This window comes from Gopherus evgoodei, chromosome 23 (genome assembly GCF_007399415.2).
Source record: "Gopherus evgoodei ecotype Sinaloan lineage chromosome 23, rGopEvg1_v1.p, whole genome shotgun sequence".
Classification (NCBI taxonomy): Eukaryota; Metazoa; Chordata; order Testudines; family Testudinidae; genus Gopherus; species Gopherus evgoodei.
In genome coordinates this window covers 3,258,701-3,282,290 of record NC_044344.1, presented here as the reverse complement: position 1 = coordinate 3,282,290, position 23,590 = coordinate 3,258,701, and the positions used below count along the sequence as shown (strand labels likewise).

At 43.8% G+C, this 23,590-nt stretch overlaps 1 protein-coding gene across 1 annotated transcript; it reads right to left on the bottom strand.

Moving 5' to 3' along the window:
• Positions 1–6,088: 6,088 nt before the first annotated feature.
• LOC115639216 (gasdermin-C3-like) lies at positions 6,089–22,246 on the bottom strand. Its single transcript, XM_030541701.1, has 11 exons — positions 22,096–22,246; positions 20,490–20,722; positions 19,758–19,932; positions 17,346–17,514; positions 16,058–16,160; positions 15,440–15,487; positions 14,608–14,640; positions 13,917–14,056; positions 12,220–12,397; positions 10,936–11,009; positions 6,089–6,560 (listed from the first exon to the last, which is right to left on the bottom strand). Exons 2-11 carry the CDS (start codon positions 20,698–20,700, stop codon positions 6,327–6,329), a joined length of 1,365 nt encoding a protein of 454 aa, XP_030397561.1. The 5' UTR covers positions 20,701–20,722; positions 22,096–22,246; the 3' UTR covers positions 6,089–6,326.
• Between the last annotated feature and the right edge of the window lie 1,344 nt (positions 22,247–23,590).

Below are 23,590 nucleotides of genomic sequence, written 5' to 3'. Positions count from 1 at the left end.
TTTTTGGAAAAAACATGGTTGTTACAACTTTCCTCTTTGCATATGAACTCCTTTTGAAGTCAGAGAGGTCGAAATCATTTATATTAATATATTGTACTGAGTTTGCTATAAGATATAGTGTACTAATATTATTAGCCATGCAAGCTAAATGTTTCAGAGCATGTTGTTAGAACTCATTTATAAACCCCTTTAAACACAGAATCTACAATGAAAACTCTGACACATTGTGTAGCTAAAATATTAATTTACTATACTGAGAATGTCACAGTTCTATACAGAAAAGGTTTCTAGACCATATCTAATAAATTCAAAACAAATTCCAGAAAGTACCATCTGCTTTCATCAGCAATTTGAAAAAGTCTCCCTGCAACCACAGTACCAACATTCAAGAAGGATCATCTCCATTCTTCGTCTTTCTGAGACAGACAAATTAAGTTTTGTGTTGTTTAATGTAATTGACATGTCTCTTGGAGGAGTTCCTAAAAAGCAAAGTTCTCTGTAGATATTAAAGATCAAATCACAATTTTTGTAAGAGTAGGGATTTGCCAAGAATAAAAGTGGTTATTTTCTTTTAACTTTAATTCACTGTAGAAAGTTCCTGCACATTTCTTTATGTTATCAAAGTGAAATCTCAGCATTTATATTGTGCCTGAAATCCTTCCATTCCAGCCTACTCTGCAAAGTTAGGCAGTATGATGATAAAAACACTGGCAGCCAGTTGAGCTTCTACCATTGCCATCACCAGTGGGATCAGTGTGGAAGTTTAAAAAAAGCTTAATGTAGAGTAGGCCAACGAAGGCTGGAAAGACAGTTTTTCTGGTTGGTTGTTTTTTAATAAAAGCTTAGATTCCAGATCACATATTTAAAGGCAAGATATGTTGGCAAATTCCACAGTCCTGGAATCAGGAAACATAAAGGGCCTGTTTATATGACTTTTATGTTGTATTTTGCTTCCATCATGCTTTCAGAAACTATATTATAAGCAAACAAAAAAGGTGCTGAGCATTTTGATCTCCATCTGCTTGCCTCTGTAGCTATTTCTTTTTCTCTGCATATCACCTGTGGCATGTGCTGGAGGTCCCAGGTGCCATGCTGTATGAACAGAAGCTTATTCTTTTCACAGCAGTTTTGAACCCTTCATCATTTTACCGGATCAGTAAACAAGTCCAGGAACAAATTGTGCATATATTAAGATAAATGGAAGTATTTATTCCCAGAAAGAATCTAACTTTTCAAAAGTAAAGCAAATTTGGTAACAATGTTATCTTATGGAATGAAGATATCTACAATTATAGACTGTATTACCTATAAAATAGAAGCTGTGTTAATACTACACTGTGGTATACAAGTGCTTTTCAAGTAACATTGTTTTTTAGTAATTTCATAATACACAATATGTATGTACCTTGCAAGCCTCTGAAAAAGTTGGCCTGAGATATTTCTTGAGTCCAAATAGGGTTAGCTATGTTTATTTTAAAATGGTTTGGTTTGTAAACCTAATATCTTACTAGAAGCTTTACAGTTCCCGGCGGGCGGGGGGAGAGGATCCTGAATTTTTAGATTTAAGTGGGGTTTTTTCATACATCTTTTGGAATTCCTGCTTCCTTAAAAAATGTTAAGCTCAGGGATACACTAAAATAGTTTTATTTTCACTTCTAGAATGAGTCTTTTCAGGTTGTCGTACTGCTACATTATGTGTAAACTGGTAGAAATACTCTGTTTCACTCTACAGCTATAAAGCCAGCCCCTTTAGGAAGATCTGGGGGGAGCCATAACAAAGATAGTCCCTGGAAGCACAACTCCGGGGCCATTGGAAACTAGTGAGACTGAGTGACAGAGTAAACCAAGGGCAATCCAGGCAGGCGGCTCCTGCTTATCCCAGGGATCTACACAGGTCATGGGGGATCCATTGGTTTATGGGAGTGGAGCCACCAACTTCTTTTGCAGGGGAGAATCACCATCTGAGTTCCGTCAACTTGTAGAGTTTCCTCTCCCTGTGAAGGTTTTCCCTTTAAGTAACGACCCTAAGTAAGGATTTCAGAATCTTGCACAATATGCAGTAGTCATCTAACCACATTGATTTTTATCTGTGGGGATAATATAAGCCATGAATTCTAGGATTGCAAGGGTGGTGATTAGCTCACAGCTGGCCATGTCATGATTTTTATTTCTTTCCAATAATACATTCTTCCTCAGCCACAGAATAAAATTGCTTTCCATTGGGTGTGCCAAACTGATTACCCACTCATCTGAGTGAAGAAGAATTCTTTAGAAGTCAATAACCAAGATTTAACCGTGTGATGAAAGGATACATTCAGAGGTCATGCTTCTAATTCTGTTGTTACTGATTCCAGCAGATAAATATACAATATAATTGCAAATAAAACTACAGAGACATATGATATTAAAATGGATTAACATATGTTCTTGTTCAAAAGAAAAGTGTTTACTATATCACTGTGGTTGATAATTTTACCTTGGAATTAAGTTCGCCCATGTGTTTGGCAATTTCCTGTATTTAGCTACAAACAGTACCAGTCATGCTGGTTTCAGATTTGACTCAGATGTCAACCCTTACCTAAATTACAAAGGATGGAGTAAATATTAAATTAGAGACATTTACAAGTGATAAAACACAGTCTAGCTTGAGTACCTTGAACATTCCACTCTGTCTGAATATTACTGACATCAAATATATATTTCTGATCCAAAAAACCTGGGTAAGTAAGAAAGCTGATGATACTTACAAATATTAAAAAATCTTCAAACAATATTTGCTAAATAATTTAATTAATCATGCTGAGCACACATAGCACCCACAGTGAAGTGTATGGTATAAATGCTGAGTGAGAGAGTATATAATATATACAATGGGTGATCTACAAAGGAAATATTTACTTAGCTAGATATTGCTTTCTTAGGAAGGGAAAATGCTCTAAGGAGCATCACCACCAAAACCCTATACTGGTCCAGCAGTCACAATAATAATTGCAATGTATACCCTCACCTTCCCAATAAACACACCTGTTCTTGGCACTCTCCAGCCCCAGCCCCTCATGTCCTGAGGCCTGACAATAAACCAGTCTGGAAAAGGCTCCAAGGCATCTGGTCATTGAATCCACTTTTAAAAAAAAATACTTCTCCCATCTTAGAGCTCTGAGTCTCCTCTTCCATTGTGCACTGTGGAGTGAGGATAATTCATACCAACTTGAAGCTGGTTTAAGTTGTGCACCAGTTACACAACTCCACTGGGCTCATTTCTGCTGGGTTTGGTACCAAGCTGCCTCCTTTCCTATTGCCACACTCAAATGTACATTGATCTTGTTACCTGCACACATTAGGTCACTTCACCTTTTCCCAATTCGTAGAGCTCCAGGTAAAAAGCACCTACTCTTGCCCAATTCATAGGGCTCAAGGCCACCTGTACCCAATTCGTAGGGCTCAGGGTGTAACTAACCTGGTCAATTTGAGTACCTACATCTTTTCCCAATACATAGGGCTCTGGGTGTATACTACTACTGCAGGTGTGCAGGACTTTTTACCAGTGAAAGAGCCTTACACAGTAATATACTGCATCACCTCTATTTATTAACAATCACCAAAAGCAGAATGAACATGCTACACATACAATGCTCACCACTCCCAATAAGACAAATTAACTTTTCTTGATGACCTGTCAGGATCAGGTCCATCTGGGGACTCCAGTTTCTGCCCAGTGTCATTGGCAGAGTGTTGAGGTCTAGCAGCTCTGATCTTTGGGGCTGTGTCCCGGAGTTGGTTCCCAAAGAACTTTCTTTTAGACCCTAGTTTATATAGTGAAATTTGAGTCCTTTTTAGCTATACCTTAACCAATCGTTATACTAAAATTTTACTAACCAATCCTAACATAGTGTAACAAAATTCTCTAACCAATCCTACCCGACCCCCTTAATTAATTTACACCTAGCAAAATGAATTATGTAACAGACAAACAATTAAAGAACCAGACAGAGATCATACAGATAAACAATAGGGAAGTGGGGACCATAATGACAAAACAAAGAAATGAAGATTTCACAACCACAACTATTGATAAGTGATTTCAGGATACTATCAAACTAAGTTTTCTTTAGCCATCTTAAGATCTGTTTCTTTATCTGGTGATAGTGGGTGCCATTAGAACGGGGTCTCCTTCTTAACAGCCTGATATTACATTATTTTAATGTAATTTAGATAGAAAGTGAGGATGTGACTTTCTGCTTCTCAGCTAATGGCTGCTGCTCGGGTGCTCTTTTAATCTGGCTGCAGACGAAGGCCATAGGCTTTAGGCCTTACAATATGGCTGCATACAAAGGCCTTATCCTTACAACCTCACCACCTTTTCCTGCACACAGTGGCAGGCATGTACCAGGGCTCAGACGAAATGTCATGTGATCTCATTTGCTGTGCACTTGTGCAGGATCATTCCAGAGAGGATTTTGGGATGCCCCTTCACCCTTATTTGGTAGCACATGGGACAATTTGTCCCTTTCCTCACTGTTACCCACTGCACACCAAAAAGAAAGATTGTCCTTCCAATTTACCACAGTAAAGTCATGTTGAGATAAGGGAAATGATTCCTTTTTACAGACAACTAATGTATTTTATATCCAATTTCTAGACCTTTGTCTGATACACCCGCCGTGCCCAGAGCTATACTGTGCCCAGGGGTGGCTCCAGGCCCCAGCACGCCAAGCGCGTGCTTGGGCCGGCATGCCACAGAGGGCGCTCTGCCGGTCGCCGGCCGGGCAGCAGGCAGGCTGCCTTCGGCAGCATGCCTACGGAGGGTCCACTGGTCCCGCGGCTCTGGTGGACCTCCCACAGGCATGCCTGTGGGAGGTCCACCGAAGCCATGGGACCAGCAGACCCTCTGCAGGCATGCCTGCGGGAGGTCCACCGGAGCCGTGGGACCGGTGACCGGCAAAGTGCCCCCCGCGGCATGCTGCCGTGCTTCGGGCGGCGAAATGTCTAGAGCCGGCCCTGACTGTGCCATCCACATTTAAGCAAAATTTCCCACTGAGATCAATACTGAGTTCTGCTTAGAGATGGATGGCAGGTATAGCCCCCAGAAATCAGTTTATTTTCCTAAGGAGTACCCCAGAAGAGACTATTAGCCTTGAGCTGCTCCTGGACAGATATTTCAAGCGACCCTAATGAATATCATGCTTTAGGGCAGGGATGGGCAAACCTTTTGGCCTGAGGGTCAAATTGTATGGCGGGTCATGAATGCTCACAAAATAGGGGGTAAGGGTATGGGAAGGGATGAGGGCTCCGTCTGGGAGTGAGAGCTCTGGGGTGGGGCTAGAAATGAGTTCAGGGTGTGGGAGGGGGCTCTGGGTTGGGGTGCAGGGGAGGTTAGGGCTCTGGGGTGGGGCTGGGGATGAGGGGTTTGAGGGGCAGGATGGGGCTTCAGGCTGGGACCGAGGGGTTTGGAAGGTGGGAGGGGGATCAGGGCTGGGGCAGGGGGTTGGTTTACAGGGAAGGGGTGTGAGGGCTCTGGCTGGAGGTTAGGGCTCTGGGGGTGGGGCTGGGGATGAGGGGTTTGAGGTGCAGGATGGGGCTTCAGGCTGGGACCGAGGGGTTTGGAGGGTGGGAGGGGGATCAGGGCTGGGGCAGGGGGTTGGTTTACAGGGAAGGGGTGTGAGGGCTCCGGCTGGAGGTGCGGGCTCTGGGGTGGGGCTGGGGATGAGAGGTTTGGGGTGCAGGACAATAATCCGGGCCGAGACCAATGGGTTTGGAGGGCAGGAGGGGGATCAGAGATGGGGCAGGTGGTGGGTGAGGTCTCTGGCTGAGGATGAGGAGTTTGGGGTACAGGAGGGGGCCCTGGGCTGGGATCAAGGGGTTCGGAGGGCGGGAGGGGGATCAGGGCTGTGGCAGGGGATTGAGGGGCAGTGGGCCTCAGGAATGCAGGCTCCGGGCGACACTTACAGCAAACAGCTCCCAGAAGCATGTCCCACCTCCAGCTGCGAGGCACAGCCAGGCGGCTCTGTGCGCTGCCACATCCACAGGGGCCACTCCTGCAGCTCCTTTGGCCGGGAACCGTGGCCAATGGGAGTTGTGGGGACGGGGCCTGCAGATGGGGCAGCGGAGTGGGGAAAGCACTCAACCCTGTTCCCTTGCTGGAGGGCGGGAGCAGGGGAAGCTCCAGACCCCGCTCCCCAGCGGGAGCTGAGGGCCGGATTAAATGGTCTGACAGACCAGATGTGGCCCGCGGGCTGTAATTTGCCCAACCCTACTTTAGGGGGATGATTTGTAGCTCTTTGTTGATCCACATTTTTTATATTTACACCCTCCCACTTAAACTGGTATCACTCACTTAGAATCCACAAAGCATACAAGGCTGCATACAGTACAGTTAGGTTTGATTGGGCTTCCTTATTCCACAGGTAGGTGAGAGAGGGTCTGTCTGTCTCTGGAATCAGTCCGCACGTATCCATCATTTCTGCAGTTATGTTCTTTTCTTCTTCTGGCACAGAAGAGGCCAGGCTGAAGATGCTTGCTTCGTCACTGGAAAGAAGCCCCCACTCCAAGATGTCATTCATCTTTGAAAAAAAAAAAAAAAAGGAACCATAAAACAAAGGGTAAGGCAAGACAGTGAACATGACTTGAAAAGGCAAATGAAATGTTTGTCCATAAGCTGGGACATCAACTTACTGCCTAAACCGTGCTGGTTTGGAGTCTGTAACTATATCAAATATGAAGGAAGAGGAGGAGAGCAGAAACAATTATACTGATCTTTAGAGAGCAGTGGCCACAGTTTTCAAAAGTGATGAAGGGATTTAAAACTGGGCACTCAAAATCACTAGAAGCTCTGATTTTCAGAGGGTGAGTGCTCAGCGCTTTCTGAAAATTGGGACCATTTAAGGTGTTTCCGGCGGAGCAACCAAAATCACTAGTTGCTTTTAGAAAATCTATCGGATTTGTAGGGCACCACTCGCTAGTATATTGGTTTTCATGACAAATATGTGAGAATCCCTTTAGTTAAAGCATGTAAGGTCAGCTGTCATTTCATGCACAACCTTATTATAATTTTTTCTTAGTGATTCCATTTTTTTTCCTTTTGTCAAACTTGTGGAAAGGCTGCACTCCTTACATTCATTTCAGTAGGAGGTTTATCTGAGAAAGGACTAAGATTTACTTCTTTTAGGTATTTTAGGATATACAAACCCCCTGTGACTTCAGTGGTGCTGCATAAGGTGCAAGTCAGGTCAGAATTTAGGGTTGTCAGGATGGAATTTAGTGTTATGTTTTTAATGGAGCTTAATATTAACTCACATTCCCCTAGTCCCATGTACATCTTGGCTGCATCTCATTTAGCCTCTGAAGTTCATGTGCAGACCCTTTTACTATGATTCCTCATTTAATGTACATTATTATTTCTCCTCACCATTTCCTGCAACAATTGTTGGATTAGACAAAGTTGCTATAGGATGTAAACTGCATTTTTTAGGGAGCACCGGAGAATATTCTATCCAGTTTAATACCACTCTAGCACTGGAGAATACTGTAGCCAGTTGAAAAGCTAGTATAGGTTTTTATTAGATTTCGAATACAGCTCTATCCCTCTGTAATACCATCTTAGTCAGTTACTACCATATCAATTTATTATATCTGAGGACTGACTCACTTCAGTCATTATTATGGGTGTCTGTGGAGTTCAGTAATTTGGTTTAAAAACTATTTTGGACAGCTTTATACATCCAACTAACTTCACTCCCTAGAAATTAGGAGGGTTCAGGGCACTGGTTCTCAACATTTTCCATACAGCAACCTCATGTTACAACAGAAAAGTTTTAGGACTCCCAACTAGCCATAAAGAACAGGAACGTGTTGCAACACTGGAACCTGCTAGTGACCCCCATGATGGTTCAGGGGTTGTCTAGTAGACTACAGAGGCTACTAAGCCTTTGGTTCAAGCCAGCCCAGGCTGATAATGACCAAAAGTCAATATCTTCTAATTACTGTTTGGGCATCTAGGCTGATATTTTCAAAGGAGCTTAAGGGAGTAAGGTGCCCAAATCCCATTCATTTCCAATGTGTTTTAGGCATCTAATTCACTTAGGCTCCTTCAAAAATCCCACCCCTGTACAATAGTGAGCTGGGTGGAAATAGTCCTTTTCCTAATGAGCTAATAATCCACACCACAAATAGCACCATCACCTGGCACTGATTGGTCCCTTTGTTGCCAGTGTCAGCAGAAAAGCCAAAGATGGAATGGGCTATTTTTCCTAAGGTGATATGTCCAAGTCAGTTTTAAGCATAATTCATAGGTTCCAAGCCCAGAAGGGACCATTGTGATCATCTCATTTGACCTCCTGTGTAACACAGGTCATAGCACTTCCTCCAAAATAATTCTTAGAGCAGATCTTTTAGAAAAATGTCCAATCTTGATTTTAAAATTGTGAGTGAGGGAGAATCCACCATGACCCTTGGTAAGTTGTTCCAATGGGTTATTACTCTCACTGTTAAAACTTTACATCTTGTTTCCAGTCTGAAATTGTCTAGCTTCAACTTTCAGCCACTAGCTCATGTTATACCTTTCTCTCTTAGATTGAAAAGACCTTGTTAAATATTTGTTCCCCATGTAGGTACTTATAGATTATAATCAAGTCACCCTTTAACCTTCTCTTTATTATGTTACATTGATGGAGCTCCTTGAGTCTAGCACTATAAGGCATGTCTTCTCATCCTTTAATCATTCATGTGGCTTTTTTCTGAACCCTCTCCAATTTATCAACATCCGTGAATTGTGGACACCAGAACTGGACACGGTATTCCAGCCGCTCACACCAGTGCCAAATACAGAGGTAGAATAACCTCTCTCCTCCTACTCAAGATTCCCCTGTTTATGCATCTCAGGATTGCTTTAGCCCTTTTGGCCACAGCATCGCACTGGGAGTTCATGTGCAGCTGATTATCCACCATTATTGACCCCCAAATCTTTTCCAGAGTCACTGCTTCCCAAGACAGAGTCCCTCGCCCTGTAAGTCTGGCCTACTTTCTTGGTTCCTAGATGCGTACATTTGCATTTAGCCATAAATGCATATAATTTGCTTGAGTCCGGTTTACCAAGCTCTGTATCAATGACCAGAATAATGGTGAGACTGGAGCGTGCGGAAGGTTGTACTGCCACTGTACTATTTATCTGTCAGTGTATCTACCTGGATCTTTGATATTTCTAAGGTGTTCCCATTCGCAGAACAGAATTAAAAGTTTCAGCCTCAGGACTGCTTATCTGTGCCTTTCGCCAGCACTAGATTAATCCCGAAGAGCAATAAATAAAAGCTAGCTAGCAGCCCTAGTGTGAAAGATGTTATCACAGACAGCACTGATAAACATTTTCTAACCAAGCAAGGGACGGCCAACACTTTTATACTCTGCTGTGTGCTATGCTTGAGCAGACTAGGCAGGACTGGCACGAGGGTCTCTCGCGCCCTAGGCGCACGGCCATTTCGCCACCCCCCACGCTGATCCTGCGGCTCTGGTGGAGCTGCCGCAGGCATTCCTGCGGAGGGTCCGTTGGTCCGTGGCTCTGGTGGAGCTGCTGCAGGCATGCGTGCGGGAGGTCCACCGGAGCCGCGGGAGCAGCCCGACCATCCGCAGGCATGACTGCGGCAGCTCCACCGGAGCTGTGGACCAACGGACCCTCCGCAGGCATGTCTGCGGCAGGTAAACCGGAGCTGCCTGCCGCCCCTCCTGCAAAATACCACCCTCTCAATAATCCTGGCCCTAGGTGATTGCCTAGGCTGCCTAAATGGTAGCGCCGGCCCTGAGACTAGGTATTTACTCTTGTTCCTTTAAGTAACAGGCTCACTACAGATGCAGAAAGGAGCATAAATCCAGAATGTACTCAGTCCATCACTTTTTACTGCAGCTATGTCTGCAATAGAGTAGTGATGGATGTAAGGAACCATCCCTACTAGAAGATACATGGAGACAGATTCCAAAGTGGGTAAATTAAGTCTTTTCCTTATGCCTGAAATACTGTGAGAGAGGCTACAACTAGCAACAGTCTACAACCTGTACTGGGAATATTGAGGGAGGAGATCTTTGAGATCCAATTACAGTTATTGAAGACCTAATGCAGCCCTGAATTAGTCAGCCGGATACACAGATGATCACCGCCTTCTGGCCACCTGATACTGTGGTAAGATCTAGGGAACAGGAAATGCCTGAATTCATAGTGCGTCCCAAGCCACTTTGAGTCACGTCATGGTATAAACCTAGCAAAAGAATGGGTGTGTGTTTGGAGAGGGGGAAATGGAAGCAACTGGGTGTCCTATAACTCTGGCCTGGCTAACATGCTTGGCAAATGCTGCTGGCTCTCACTGGGGGTGGAGGTAGGGGTAGGGAAGAAATCAACTGAAGTATTTTAGTGGAGGTGGAGGCAATGGTTTGGTGGATTCTGACCCATCTCAGTCTCTGTCCACATCTTAGTCCATGGCCTCCTGCAAGGATAAACTGGAGATTAAAGGCCTGACTTGCTAAAGCTCAGTTCCCATTTTCAAAGGGGCCAGCACATTGAGGGCTGAGCTCATGGAAAAATCCGGCCTCCAGTGTGACACATGGGGTCTGCTGAGTGCCCAGCTTTTCTAAAAATTAACCATGGGGCCTTTTTCTCACTAAAACATTCACCTCCTACAGGTGTTCGACCTCCAGCTAAAAAATCCACTCCTAGATATCGATCCACACAAGAGGCAGCTGTGAGGACATTGGTCAGAATGGCTTGGCATGGTTGCTCTGCAGTTTGTGCTGACTATAAAGGAAGCATCTTGAGCTCATATAGCACCTTGGTGAATCTCAGATGTACCAGGCCTGCCAAATATCCTGCTGGATGCTGTCCTGAGCTGTATCAATCAACTTTATTGCATTGTTAACTAGTAAATATTCAAAGATACGAGAGTGGGAGGATCTTACCAGCGCAAGCTGCTTGGTCACCATGTTCTTCTCTATGCAGGTCACAAGCAGGGGCAGCACTCTAACGTCCAGATCTGTGAAAATTAAATCAGAACCTCAGAGAGAGTCAGAAAAAGAAAAATGCTCGGTGTGGGGTGCTTTAGATGGAGCTGTTGAAAGTTCTGGGTGCATTGTAATAATTGGTTAATGTGATTCACTTTTTAAAAAATGCAAAATACCTTCTTTTCTCAATTGTTCAGTGCAGGTGAAAAATGCCAGATTATCAGCCCTTGAGGCTGAGAGTCCTTTGTTTCTCGAGCAGGTAGAGTGCAAATGGTAGCAATGTGCAAGTTTCGGTGCACATCTCCCCACTGATGCGCCTTAGCCCTGCACACTACAACAAGTATGTGGAAAAATTGGAAAGAGTCTAGCGGAGGGCAACAAAAATGATTAGGGGGCAGGAGCACATGACTAATAAGGAGAGGCTGAGGGAACTGGCATTCTAAGTTAAGCACTGGAAGAGGTTACCCAGGAAGGCTGTGGAATCCCTGTCACTGGAGGTTTTTAAGAACTGGTTAGATGAACATCTGTCATGGATAATCTAGGTATACTTAATCCTGCCTCAGTGCAGCGAGGTGGGCTAGAGGTCCTTTCCTGCCCAACACTTCTCTGATTCTTCGATGTTCAATATCCTGCTGACCCTTCCACACCCTCATTATGCTGGGTTTGTACTTTCCTGACATGATGTAGCAGTAGTCCAAAGCCAGCTGCTTCCAACCTGTGAAAACCTAGTTTCCTGGGATAAGGATAAGGTGAACACTGCTTACTATAGAGCTTGATACTTCTAGTAAGACACCATGATAGCATATAGGTTGGACTTCTTGCAAGATGGACTGGAATATCTTGCATGTGCTTCTGAGCATATCCCAGAAACTCAGCCCAATTTGTGTACTCCTTGAATATTATAGACAGTACTGGCTGAACAGCAATATCAGTTGCCGAAAGAATCAATAGAAGAGACATCTCAGGCTGGGTTTTCTCAAGTTCTCAATAGAAGATACAGTCCTGATTTTGAGAAAACACAAAGGGCAATAGAAATTCTACATCCCACTGAAAAAACTCAACCCAGGAAGCTCAGATGAACATATGGGTATATGCTTATTTAGATCCAACACATAAAACTGCAGAACTCTATGTGGAAAACCTAGTTCTTTATGGATAAGGACCATCGTTCATGCTTTCCCCAAGCCATGCATTTTTCAAGCAACTTTGGGACTGTCTCTACATTGATTGAAATCTCTGTACCTTCTAAAGAAGAACACAGGAAGTGTACCGGTTGCAATAAGGAAGGGGCTTCTTCTCTCTGATTCTCACAGGAAACTCCTAAATCATGGAGCAAATTTTCCACCTGAGGCCGGAGAATTTTATCCAATGAGTCCAACATTGAGTGCTTAGGTTGACCCCCTGCCAAGAACAGTTCCAGCTGGTGGTAAAATGAATAAAAAGGGTAGGGGGGAGGAATGGCTGTCAGTCAAAGTATAGTTCCTTCCCCCAGAAGATTGGCATTTTGTGTGTATGCAGGCACGTGTGTGCAAACATGTATGATATAGATACCTGCCCCCTTAGCACTGTACTGGGACCACCAGACAAATGGGAACAACTCTCAGCCGTTAGCCATCAGGCAGGATGCAAAACTGTGACGTAAAGGTGAAAGCTGCACTCTAAATCCCATTACTAATTTCCTGAACCATCCAGTCTCCCAGTCAATGCAATGGTTAAAGTATTTTTGACCCGGAATCTCATTTACATGATGGCCCCTTTATGTTCCTTTAATTTACATAAACTTTAAGGCATATTTACACTGCCAGAGTAGTGTAAAGGAGTCTTAGTGCAAATGCAAATCAGGCTCTATATTTTAAATCCTTCCTTTTGGTAGTTCACAACTATCTAACGGCCTGGTCTACACTTAGAGATTAGATCAAATTAGCCATGTCGTTCAGCGCTGTGAAAAATGTTGCTCCCTGAGCGCGGTGGTTAGGTTGACTTAACCCCCAGTGTAGGTGCAGCTAAGAATTTTTCCATTGACCTAGTTACCACCTCTCAGATAGGTGTATTAACTAACTACATTACCAGAAAACTCCTTTCCATCAATATAGGAAGTGTCTATACTATGACACTACAGCAGTTGTAGTGTAGACACACCCATCAGCTTAGATATTTTCCTCCAAGCCTCCTAACCTCTGTGTGGGATTTTCCATGTAACACCATGATCTAGCCCAGAGGTCCTCAAAGTGTGAGGTGCGCCCTCCTACGGGGGTGTGGAAGATCATCCAGGGGGGTGCAGCGGGGCCCAGGTCAGCCCCCCTGGGGTGGGGAGGGAGCACCACCCTGCCCCTCCCCACCCCCAGCTCTGCTCCAGTCCTGCTCCCAGCCAAGTCCCCAGCTCCCGACCCCATCCCTTGTCCCAGCCTCAGCATGGCTCCGCTCCCAGCCCTGCCCCAGCCCCCAGCCTCAGCTGCTGACCGCAGCTCCATTCCTAGCCTGGGGCCGAGGCTGGGAGCATGGCCGGGAGCGGAGCAGCACCTGGGCGCAGGCCCAGCTGCTGGCCCCCACCACAGCCTGGCTGCGGCTCTGCTCCCGCACCCAGCTTTGGTTCTGCTCCTGCCCGAGACACACCCTAACTGTAGCCCCAGCCTCATCCCCTTACCTCTGTCCATGTTCCCACCCCCTAAGCCATGGCCCTGCTCCCAGCCTAGGCTCCGGGGGGTGCGGACAGGGTTGGGGGAGGTGACCCTCAAAAGTTGGGGACCACTGATCTAGCCCATAGCTCTGTTATATCTGTGGTGGGTTACAAGAGTATTGTGGCCAAGCAGATGGAGTGACGAATGTGTCTCTAATCTCTATTTAAGTGGCACTTGGCATACATTAATATCAGAAATGCACAATCAATGTGTTTCTTGGCTTAATGTGAACTTGTCAAATGAAATTTAAAGAGCACATACCACAGTTTTAACATCTGATATAACATCACCGTCCTGCAGAAAACTCTTAAAGGTTCCCAGCAGTTTGATCCTGAAATCCTGACTCAGAGACATCAGCGGCTCACATTCTCTTTTGATGGTGCCCTTCACTTCCTGAAATACTGGTGGCAGATAAAAACGCAACATGCATCAGCACTCAGCCAGCCTATTCACCTAATGTGTCAATAAGCTACTCTACCAAGTCTGGCAATGGTGTGATGCATACATCAATGTGGTCTAATGTTATAGCAAGAGAGTGGAGTCAAGCAATTATATTTTCATTGCAATGATGCTGACCTATTTGGAAAAAAAAATGTTAACTACAATCAAAACACAGTAAAATAAAATTAAAAATAACAGAGCTAATACTAGACAGCCAAATACTGAGCAGTGCTGAGCACCTGTGACTTTGGAGACAGAACTCCTTGGTTCCATTCCCTGCTCTGTTACGGGTTCATTTTGGGACTTGGGCTAGTCATTTCAGTTCCTCCATCTGTTGCTGATATCCTCTTCATAACAGATTGTGTTGACCAACTGGTGTATGTTAATCATTTTGTGGGGAGCTAGATATATGAAAAGTATTATTACTTCTGCAGAGCCCCTTTTCAAGCCCTCTGAGATCAGAAAAACAGAAGCAAAATATGGAGAAAGGAATTAACAGCATGCTGCTTGCCTGTTAGTGAAGGCTGTGACTCATCCTTGAAGCCTGAAATGAGAAAAACATCAGTTTTGTCATTGGCCTACAATTAAATTGAAACAGAAGCTTAACAATAATATGTCTTTCTCTGTGGTCCTTTCTCAAGACTGTCAGAGAACTTTACAAGCAACCATTAACTGAGCTTCACAACCTCCTAGGAGCTAGAAATATTCATGGGGGAGTGTGGTTATACCCATTTTACGCCAGAGTTTACTAAAATCCAGTGAAGTTAAGCAGCTCAAGGCCACTCACCAACTCAATGGCAGAGCCAGGAACAGAGCCCAGGAGTTCCTGACTCTCCTTCCTTTTCACTAACGACTAGACTTGCCTTCTAATGACAGTCCAGATATGTGCCAGGTAGCTTTATCCTACAGCTATATTTTATGGGGTCTTTACTCATAGTAAATCTACTAACTGATCATTTACCTCCATCCATTGGTGCCATCATATGAGATTCCCTCTTAAGAACCCAAGTCCAGATGTCATTCTTTCAGCTACAGTGATTGATTTGAGAGTGTCTTTCTATTATCCCTCTAGGTCTCCACTCCAAATTTCCCTGTCTTCCTGTCCCAGAAACATTTTCTGGAGTGTCTCATGGCTGGTAAATTAATTTCTGGCTCAACAAAATACCCACGCTGACTCATTTTGACTTCAGCCATTATGAGACATGCCTGAGATGCGGTGCAGAGAACCAGCTAGTTAAGAGATGCTGAGGAGAGGAGGGGAATATAAGTGATATGAAAAAAGAGAGCTAAGAAAGCTAGAAGTTACATGTAGCTAGAATAGGACAATACAATAAATTGCTTACCATCAGAAACAAATGAAGATTTCCAGTTTTGTAAATCCGCACTGGCACCTGGAGAAGAAAATAGAAATTATTATTACTGATATTTTGACCTTCTCATGCAAGGATCTCAAAGTGCTTTCCAATCACTCACTAATTAGGCCCTCAGCATATGTGTAATCCTTGTACATTTTATTATCCTGTTGTCAACAGATCAGGAAACTGAGGAACAGGGAGGGTGAGTGACTTTCCCAAGGTCACAGTAACTCAGTGGCAACCAAGCCAGGAGTCCTTGTAACTGTAGCGTCTGAAGTCAGTGGACATTTGACCCCTACCAAATAAAAGTGGTATAAACTTGTGTAATCCTGACCCATGTTGTGTTATCAGGGCCAGGAAACAGAGACCAATCCCTTTCCAGCACTTCTGAGAATCATACTTTTAGTCCAGGTGGGACATTCAGCCCCCAACTCTAGCCACAAGATACAACTGCCATGTTTCATCTAATATTGTTGTGAGGAAAGAGAAAATGCGTGGTGGTTTGGGCTGCTGAAGGCAAGACGAATATAACTGCATTAAAGTTGGACCCATTACCCCGTGCCACATGTGACTTAATGGTTTCAACGCTTAGCTTAGATCACTTACAGAGAGTTATTTCCTTCTGGATATTCAGGGGTTGTACGACATATGCCAGCACTGTGCCCTGAGGAATCAGCATCATCTTCTTTTTAATGCTCTTGCCCCGCCCCTATGGAGTCAAACAGGACTCTGGTAAGATTCCTAAAGCAGGTCAATAAATCCTCAAGTGGGTACTTGACAAGCATTGATTCTTGGCAGAATCTATGGGGGGGGAGAGGTAGTTCTCCAGCTCCTTCATCCAAAACAGGCTTTTGCTTATTTATGGCTTTTAGACAAGGTTGCTCTAGAGAAAGTTTGTCAGAAGAAAGGAACAAGCTGCAGGAAATAGGCTCCTGTTATGTGCCTGACTTCAGCAGAGCCAAATACCCTGTAAATCTAGTCTCTTCTCTCCCCCCTCCCCTCTCTTTCAAAATCTTGGTGTGACTTTAAGTGTTGGCGAAAGTATGGCCAGTGGATAGCTTGGACATGATGGGCACCAGCAGCATCCCAGGCTGTGCTTCCACACTGCCCCCTGCTGGTGTGCCTCAAACCTCACCTATTGTGTCCCTGGAATGAGAAGAGTTCTCATTCAAGCCAGAGACTTATCTTTGGAGTCTGCCTATACATGGGCAAGTTAGAACCAATTGCGTTGTTGGTTTTGACAATACCTGTCCATTGAGAACTGGAGTGAGAAGTCTGCCTTCCTTTCCCCCACAATCATGTCTTTTCCCACTCCATGAGGCCCGGTGTGGCTGTTGCTGCTTTCGTATCTGCTGCACAGCCCTGGTTCTGTGACCGTCAGAGACCTTTAATTGGCCAGAGGAGACATGAGGTGTCTGGCAGCACTCCCAGACTGGGCAGTAAGATACCAGGATGGGAAATTAAACCAGAATCTCGTGCATGATGGCCATACAGAACACTGCCACCAATGGCAGTGAGGGCCAATGTTGTACTGACACCCGCTCATTAAGTTTTTCTACTGCTGTGTCACTTCTGTCAAATATGTGCTTCAGTGTGTGGGGTGCGGATGACACCAACTGCCACTTCCTCCATGCTGCTACTGAGTGACTAATGGAAGAGGCTATTCCTGGAAATGAACACCTCTGGCAGGCACATAGGATTAGATGGAAGATACATTTATTTTACTGTAGATTTCATTTGTTTATTTCACTTATTCAGTGCTCCAAGTGCCTTCCTAGCTGATCCCAGTATCATGCGCTTTGCAAACTGGTAGGAACACAGATGTTAATACAATGGCTCCAACCACATCTGAGTCAGAGATCTGATTGAAATGACACAGTACAAATGCACAAACCTGTATTCCACCTATTTCCCCTGCTGTAATCATGACTTTGCCTCCTCCCTGGCTCGTCTTCTCAATGAGCAATGGTTCCTTTATCTCAAAAGCCTCAGTCACGACATACAACTTCCTCCTAGGGGAGCCTGAAAATTCTTTTATGAACTTGTGCGATGTGTCAATTTTCCTGCAGAGGACACAGAGTAACAATGAGAACATCATCTGCTGTTACTACAGAGGGTTTCAGCCCTGGTGCTTCAGGGTATCTGCCAAATACTAACCATAGCTGGTTAGGAAAAAAAAAATTATAAGCAAGTTGTTCCTAGTGTAGCAGGAGGAAATCTTTACACCTTCTTCTGGTTAATGTTCTATTTTAGAAACATACATGGGCCTAGGCACTCAGACACTATTGTGACGAACAATAATCAGGGCTGGCTCCAGGTTTTTTGCCACCCCAAGTAAAATAAAAAGACGAAAGCTGCCGCCAAAGCAAAAAGCCGGAATGCCGCCCCTTGAAAAGGGCCGCCCCAAGGACATACTTGGAACGCTGGTGCCTAGAGCCGGCCCTGACAATATGAATGTATTTCCCTGATGAAACCCCTGTGGGGCAGGGAAGTGCTATTATTCCCATTTTACAGATGGGAAACTGAAGCACAGAGAGGCTAAATGAGTTGACCAAGGTCACACAAGATGCCTGTGGTAAAGTAGTAAATTGAATCCAGGCTTCTGCAATTCTAGTGCACAGTTTAACCACAAGGCCTTCATTCCTACCTGCACAGCCCTGCAGGATGTCCCAGGGCCACAGGGACTGGGAGTGTTGTGCTCAATCCTTGTTGGAGGGAAATGTCATGAGTCATTCCTCAGAGAACACTCTGGCCAGCAGAGGAATTTGTTTCACCTGCCAGAGGGTTGCTGAGCTCCAGACAGAGGTTTACCTCCTTCAGCTAGCAGGATGGCTTCTAGGAATGGGATTAAATGCTGTGCATTGTTGTATTCATGTTGGGCTATATGGGCCCAGAAGGTTAAAGGTGTTAACATGACCTAGTCACTGACCAACATTAAACAGTTTTAAACCAGGTTTGGGGTTTGGTAACAAAGAGACTTCCACATATTTATTACCATGGAAAATGCAATATTAACTTTTTAGAAACTTTTATTAAAGATACAGAAGAAAAGGAAAAATAGGTAAAGCATTTGAAATGCAAAGTATTAAGGAAGGTTTTCATTTCAACAATATCCCTTATTCCCTTTGCCTTTATCTGGAGAGAATTTTTAGAAGGAAATCCCTCCTACTTTCAGTCTTTTAGATGGTATTCAAGGGGATAATAATAGTCTTCTTTGGGGGAAAAAAAGAAGAAGAATTTAAATGGGCTGGTGGAGGTGCTGCTGCTGTTGTCAAAGTCCGGTTATGTTTCCTAAAAGACAAAACACTCACAAGTCGGGAGAGAAAACAACAGCAAAAATAGAAAATGCCACTTCTGTCTCTGGTGTTGACTTTTATTTGTACTCTTCCTGCTGGAGAAACACAGGTGTGGAATTTATTATTAGCCACTCCGAGACCTGGCAAACGTATACCAACCTCAGGCTGTTTGAGGCATTGCTTTTAACTACCTCTTTGATCACAGGTTTACAGCAGCATTGCAGAATATGCAGTCTGGGCTGACTAAGCCAGGCTCTTATTAGACAGAAGGGAAAAGGAGAGAGGAGGGGGGGAAAGAGAGAGAGAGAAAGAAGAAAAGAAATAAGATGGGAAAGGAAAAGAACACTGGGATCCGGGGAGGGAGGATAACCAAGTCTCACATCCCAGGTGGTGTTGGGATTTATCATCTGGGTCCCTCTCTCTGGCCCAGTCTGGTTGAGACATCTCTTGAGATTAGGACAATAAAGTCCCAAAGATGTCACAATGGATCCTGGATTCGCAGGAGATGGTGGTGACAATCATGATGGTAAATCTCACTTCTTCTAGTCCACCCGTCCCCCAGACAGCAGTTATGAAACACCTTTTGATTTTTCCCCAAAATCTTTTGAGGACCCCAAAATGGAAGTGGTGCATGGAATAGCCCCTCACCCTAATTATTTCATTCATAATTAGGCCTAATTTTTGACACACTCATTTTGGTTTATTAATTTCTTGTTTCACACTTCCCTTGTTTACCAGGTTTAATATTTGCATACTCCTTGAATTATATTAGTTGGCCATTTTGTTTGTTATAATTCAGTCTGTCTCCCTTTTGTATCTTTTCCTGCAACATTTGTTGCAACAGATCATTGTGACATTTTATAAACTTTCATTCACTTTTTACCATTGAGCTCACAATTAGTCAGTTTGCAAGTCCAGTTATTGCAACAGTGCCTGGCTATGGGAAGCAGATCTCAAGGCTGCAAAGGCAAGTCACTCCCAGAAGAGGTAAAATAAAAATCCAGACTCACCACTGCCCTTTTTCAACCACGTAGGCTTTTCTCACGGATATCTGAGAGACAGAGAATGAACTCTTCCCTGAGCCACCAAAGTCCACCTCAGTGGTCTGTAACTTAAGGCTGAGCTTTCCTCCTGCATTCTGGCCTGTGGTCTCGGAGTATCCTAACAGATCATCATATTTCACCTCTTGGGAAACAAAATTAATCAGGTTTCATTTATTGCAGAAACTCTTATTTGTACTTATTTCTTTAAGGTTTACCTCATGCTCTCACCGATGGCTTTCTACAAACCCTCAATATACGCAACAAAATCACCGCTTTCTTAGATGACTGGAAACTAGTCTCTCCCAAGGAAGTTGGAGTCAACTCAGTGTACACTGCAGGTGAGCACCAAAATCCAGGCAGGGATTTGTGAGTGACCTGTGAGGTCTAGTGGTCAGTTAGAACATAAGACTGGAGAGCTCAGATCTCCTGAGTTCTAATCCAGGCTCTGAGATTGACCTGCCATGTGATCTTGTGCTTGTTTCCTTGTGGCTTAGTTTACCCATCAGAGGAAACAATGTAAAAAATACTTACCTAGTGTACCTCCCAGGAGGGTGGTGAGAGCTTAATGAAATACTGTTTGTAAAGCACTTGGGATCCTTGAATGGAAGATGCTATAGAGGGGCACAGTTATTCGTCGACCCTTTCCCAAAATAACCGGTGATCTCTTGGCAGCCCTTTAAGTCTGAATTCAAGTCATACCTGCATCCATAGTTGTTCCTTCTTTGAATACATCTGTAAGTTTGTAGGGGGTGGCGAGATATTTTCTGGGTTGCCAAGGCAGCCTGGACTCTTCCTTCATGACCAAAGAGAAGAGTCTGTAACGATCGGCACTAGCCAAGCTGGATATAGGAATGAGCCTCCCGTCAGAGTCCAGCTCTTGTGTGAGCTGCTTGGCCACTCTAGCAAACATTTCCAGCCACTTGTAGCCAAATCTAATTAAAGATGGGACAGAAGGAGGTAGCTGATGGGTTAACAATGGACCATCTGTTTAAGGTAAATTATTGGAATACATGAAGTTAACATAATAATCATACTCATCATCTGTAGATTGCAAAGCACTTTACAAAGGAGGCTACTATTAGTTATTGTCTATATTATGGCAGGGCCTAAAGGCATCAGCTGTGATCAAGACTCCATTGTGCTAGGCATTGTACATACATATAGTAAGAGACAGTCCCTGCTCAAGGAGTTTGCATTCTAAATAGATAATATAATCAATACATTATCTCGCTCACAGGAGTGTTCTGAAGGTTATTTAATGTCTACATAGTGGTTTGTAATCTCTCTCTGACAGGCTCAATATAAATGTGATGTATTATAATTGTTATTACTTATATTCCATAGGAAGAGCTTCTGAAATCATAGAATCATAGAAGATTAGAGTTGGAAGAGACTCAGGAGGTCCTGTAGTCCAACCCCTACTCAAAGCAGGACCAACCCCAACTAAATCATCACAGCCAAGGCTTTGTCAAGCCGGGCCTTAAAAACCTCTAAGGATGGAGATTCCGTCACCTCCTTAGGTAACACATTCCAGTGCTTCACCACCCTCCTAGTGAAACAGTGTTTCCTAATATCCAACCTAGATTTCCCCCACTGCAACTTGAGACCATTCCTCCTTGCTCTGTCATCTGCCACCACTGAGAGCAGCCAAGCTCCATCCTCTTTGGAACCCCCCTTCAGGTAGTTGCTTAACTCAAGAACTGCAGCCTTAAAGAAAACCCACCAAATATAATGAAAGTTGTTAACACTGCTGTTTGAAGAGCAATACATGACATGATTTCCTATGGAAATTTGGGTTCAGGTTGGACTAGCTATACAAGTAATATATATTGTGGTCTTGTCAGAGTCCATAGTTGATTTTCTTTTTTGTTCACCTACTGCAAACTAACTATTTCCTGCAAAATGTGACATGCAGTGCCTGCTCAGGAGAAGCCTGGAACTGTAATAGGTTGGAATAAGCAGGTGGTGCTGCAGATCGGGATCAAGGCACACTGATACAGGAGCAGGGCCCAGAGCTGGAATAGCAAGGGGCTGCAGGTCAGGACTGAGAGGCATTGATAGGGCTGTATGTAAGGGGCCCAGGACTAGAATAGTAAGGAAGAGGTGAGTCAGAAAGGATTAAAGAGCACCAGCAGACAACTGTGCAGAGAGCTCAGGACTGGAATAGTAAGGTCAAGTGTGGGAAGGAGTCAGGACTGAGATGCATTGGCAGAGGTGGATGTGAGTCCCAGCACTGAAAGAACAGATTTTGAAAATGGGAATGAAAAGGAGATTGCTGTCAGCATGTTTGAAAAAACTGACGTACCTGGACTCTCACGCTTCACTTGTCCTGTATGCGGAGAAAATTCCCAATTGTTTTAACTGTGAGGAGAGGAGACGTGTGATGGCACCAGACTGTCCAATATGTTCCCACCAGCGAACTTCTGCCACTGCAATTTAAATCACCAAGTAGTGACTTGAAGTTCTAGGCTGTGCTTACCCACAAAGGGAAGTAGTTTACTGGCACTGGCTTGCTTCACTTGTTATATCCACATGACTGTAGCCTTTTATTTTATCTTATACATTTTGTAATATGGTATTGCACCACTGTGGGCTCAGCTCTGGTCACTATAGTTTCAAGCTTAACAGAGTGAAAAAAGTCACCTCTGCTGCTTGCTTTAGATTTGGAGTCTGTAAGAACACATAAAGAGCAAGGGTAGTGACTACACATATATTCACAAGTACACGGTATCTGTTTTACAAGTTTCATTAAAGTTACAGTTAAAGTTATGATTACCCAAGCATATCAAAAGTCTATACAAACCTATGCACAAGTTGCAAATACAGTTATACTCACATCCTTAACAATAGTATTAGGGTCTGATGGGTCTCTGATGGATTGATCATCAGTAGAAGGATGGTTCTTGCTGGAGTCTCCCATAGGGAGCTCAATTTTCCTGCTCTGGGCATCCCTTTTTATAATGTAATTCTGACTATACCTCACTAGCATTTATGCACATTGTACACCCTGCATGGGCATGTGTTAGAAAAATGTGATTACTGGGTATCTTACTCTGTTAATTTTTCGCAATATCATGCATAGGTACATCATCTTTTCATGTAATCTTAGGGCATTGCGTCATTCTTTGGTCATTTACTTATGTCAGCATTTCTTAGCTCTAAGGCCTAAAATAGCTAAGCTAAAATCTTGCAGGCCTCAGCCTACAGGCCGTGCGTGTCAACCCTACTCACTTTCACTTAGATACCTAATACATGATTATCCTTCTAACTACTGATCAGTTTTATACTTCTATAATCCTACAATTTAACTCTATTTACCATACAATGATTATATATAACATAACATATTAGTTAATTATAACATCACACAATAAATGAACAATAAACTAAAATCACTGGCTACATGACTCAGAAACTTAGCAAATTTCCGTTGGAACTCCACAATTGGATTAAGGATTTGGGGAGGAGTTTTGGTGATTGTCTGCAAAGATGAGGAGAGGACAGAGTAGTTAAATAGACATGGGGAGTAATGGACAGGAGACTGGGTAGGAGAAATGGATGAAACTGTTCTTAAGTCAAACATCTTTTTATTAACACCACTAACCTAGGTAATAAATCCCATTTATAGGATCTGGATTCTTTTATTTTTCCATGAATGAGCTAGTACGGTTGTTCCTTTATATAGACAGCCAATGGCACTGTGAGTAAAACAGGGTCCCTTTTATTGAAGACAGTGTAAAATCAAACAAGTCTATCTGCTTTCCAACAGGAGACAATGACCTAAGTTTCTAAGCATTGGA

Coding starts and splice junctions, on each gene's coding strand:
- LOC115639216 (XM_030541701.1), bottom strand. CDS start 20,700: ATGTTTGCTAGAGTGGCCAAGCAGCTCACACAAGAGCTGGACTCTGAC. Junction 17,515..19,757: donor GTGGTTGAAAAAGGGCAGTG/GTGAGTCTGGAT, acceptor TGTCCTCTGCAG/GAAAATTGACACATCGCACA. Junction 11,010..12,219: donor CCTGTGTTCTTCTTTAGAAG/GTACAGAGATTT, acceptor TAATTTTCACAG/ATCTGGACGTTAGAGTGCTG.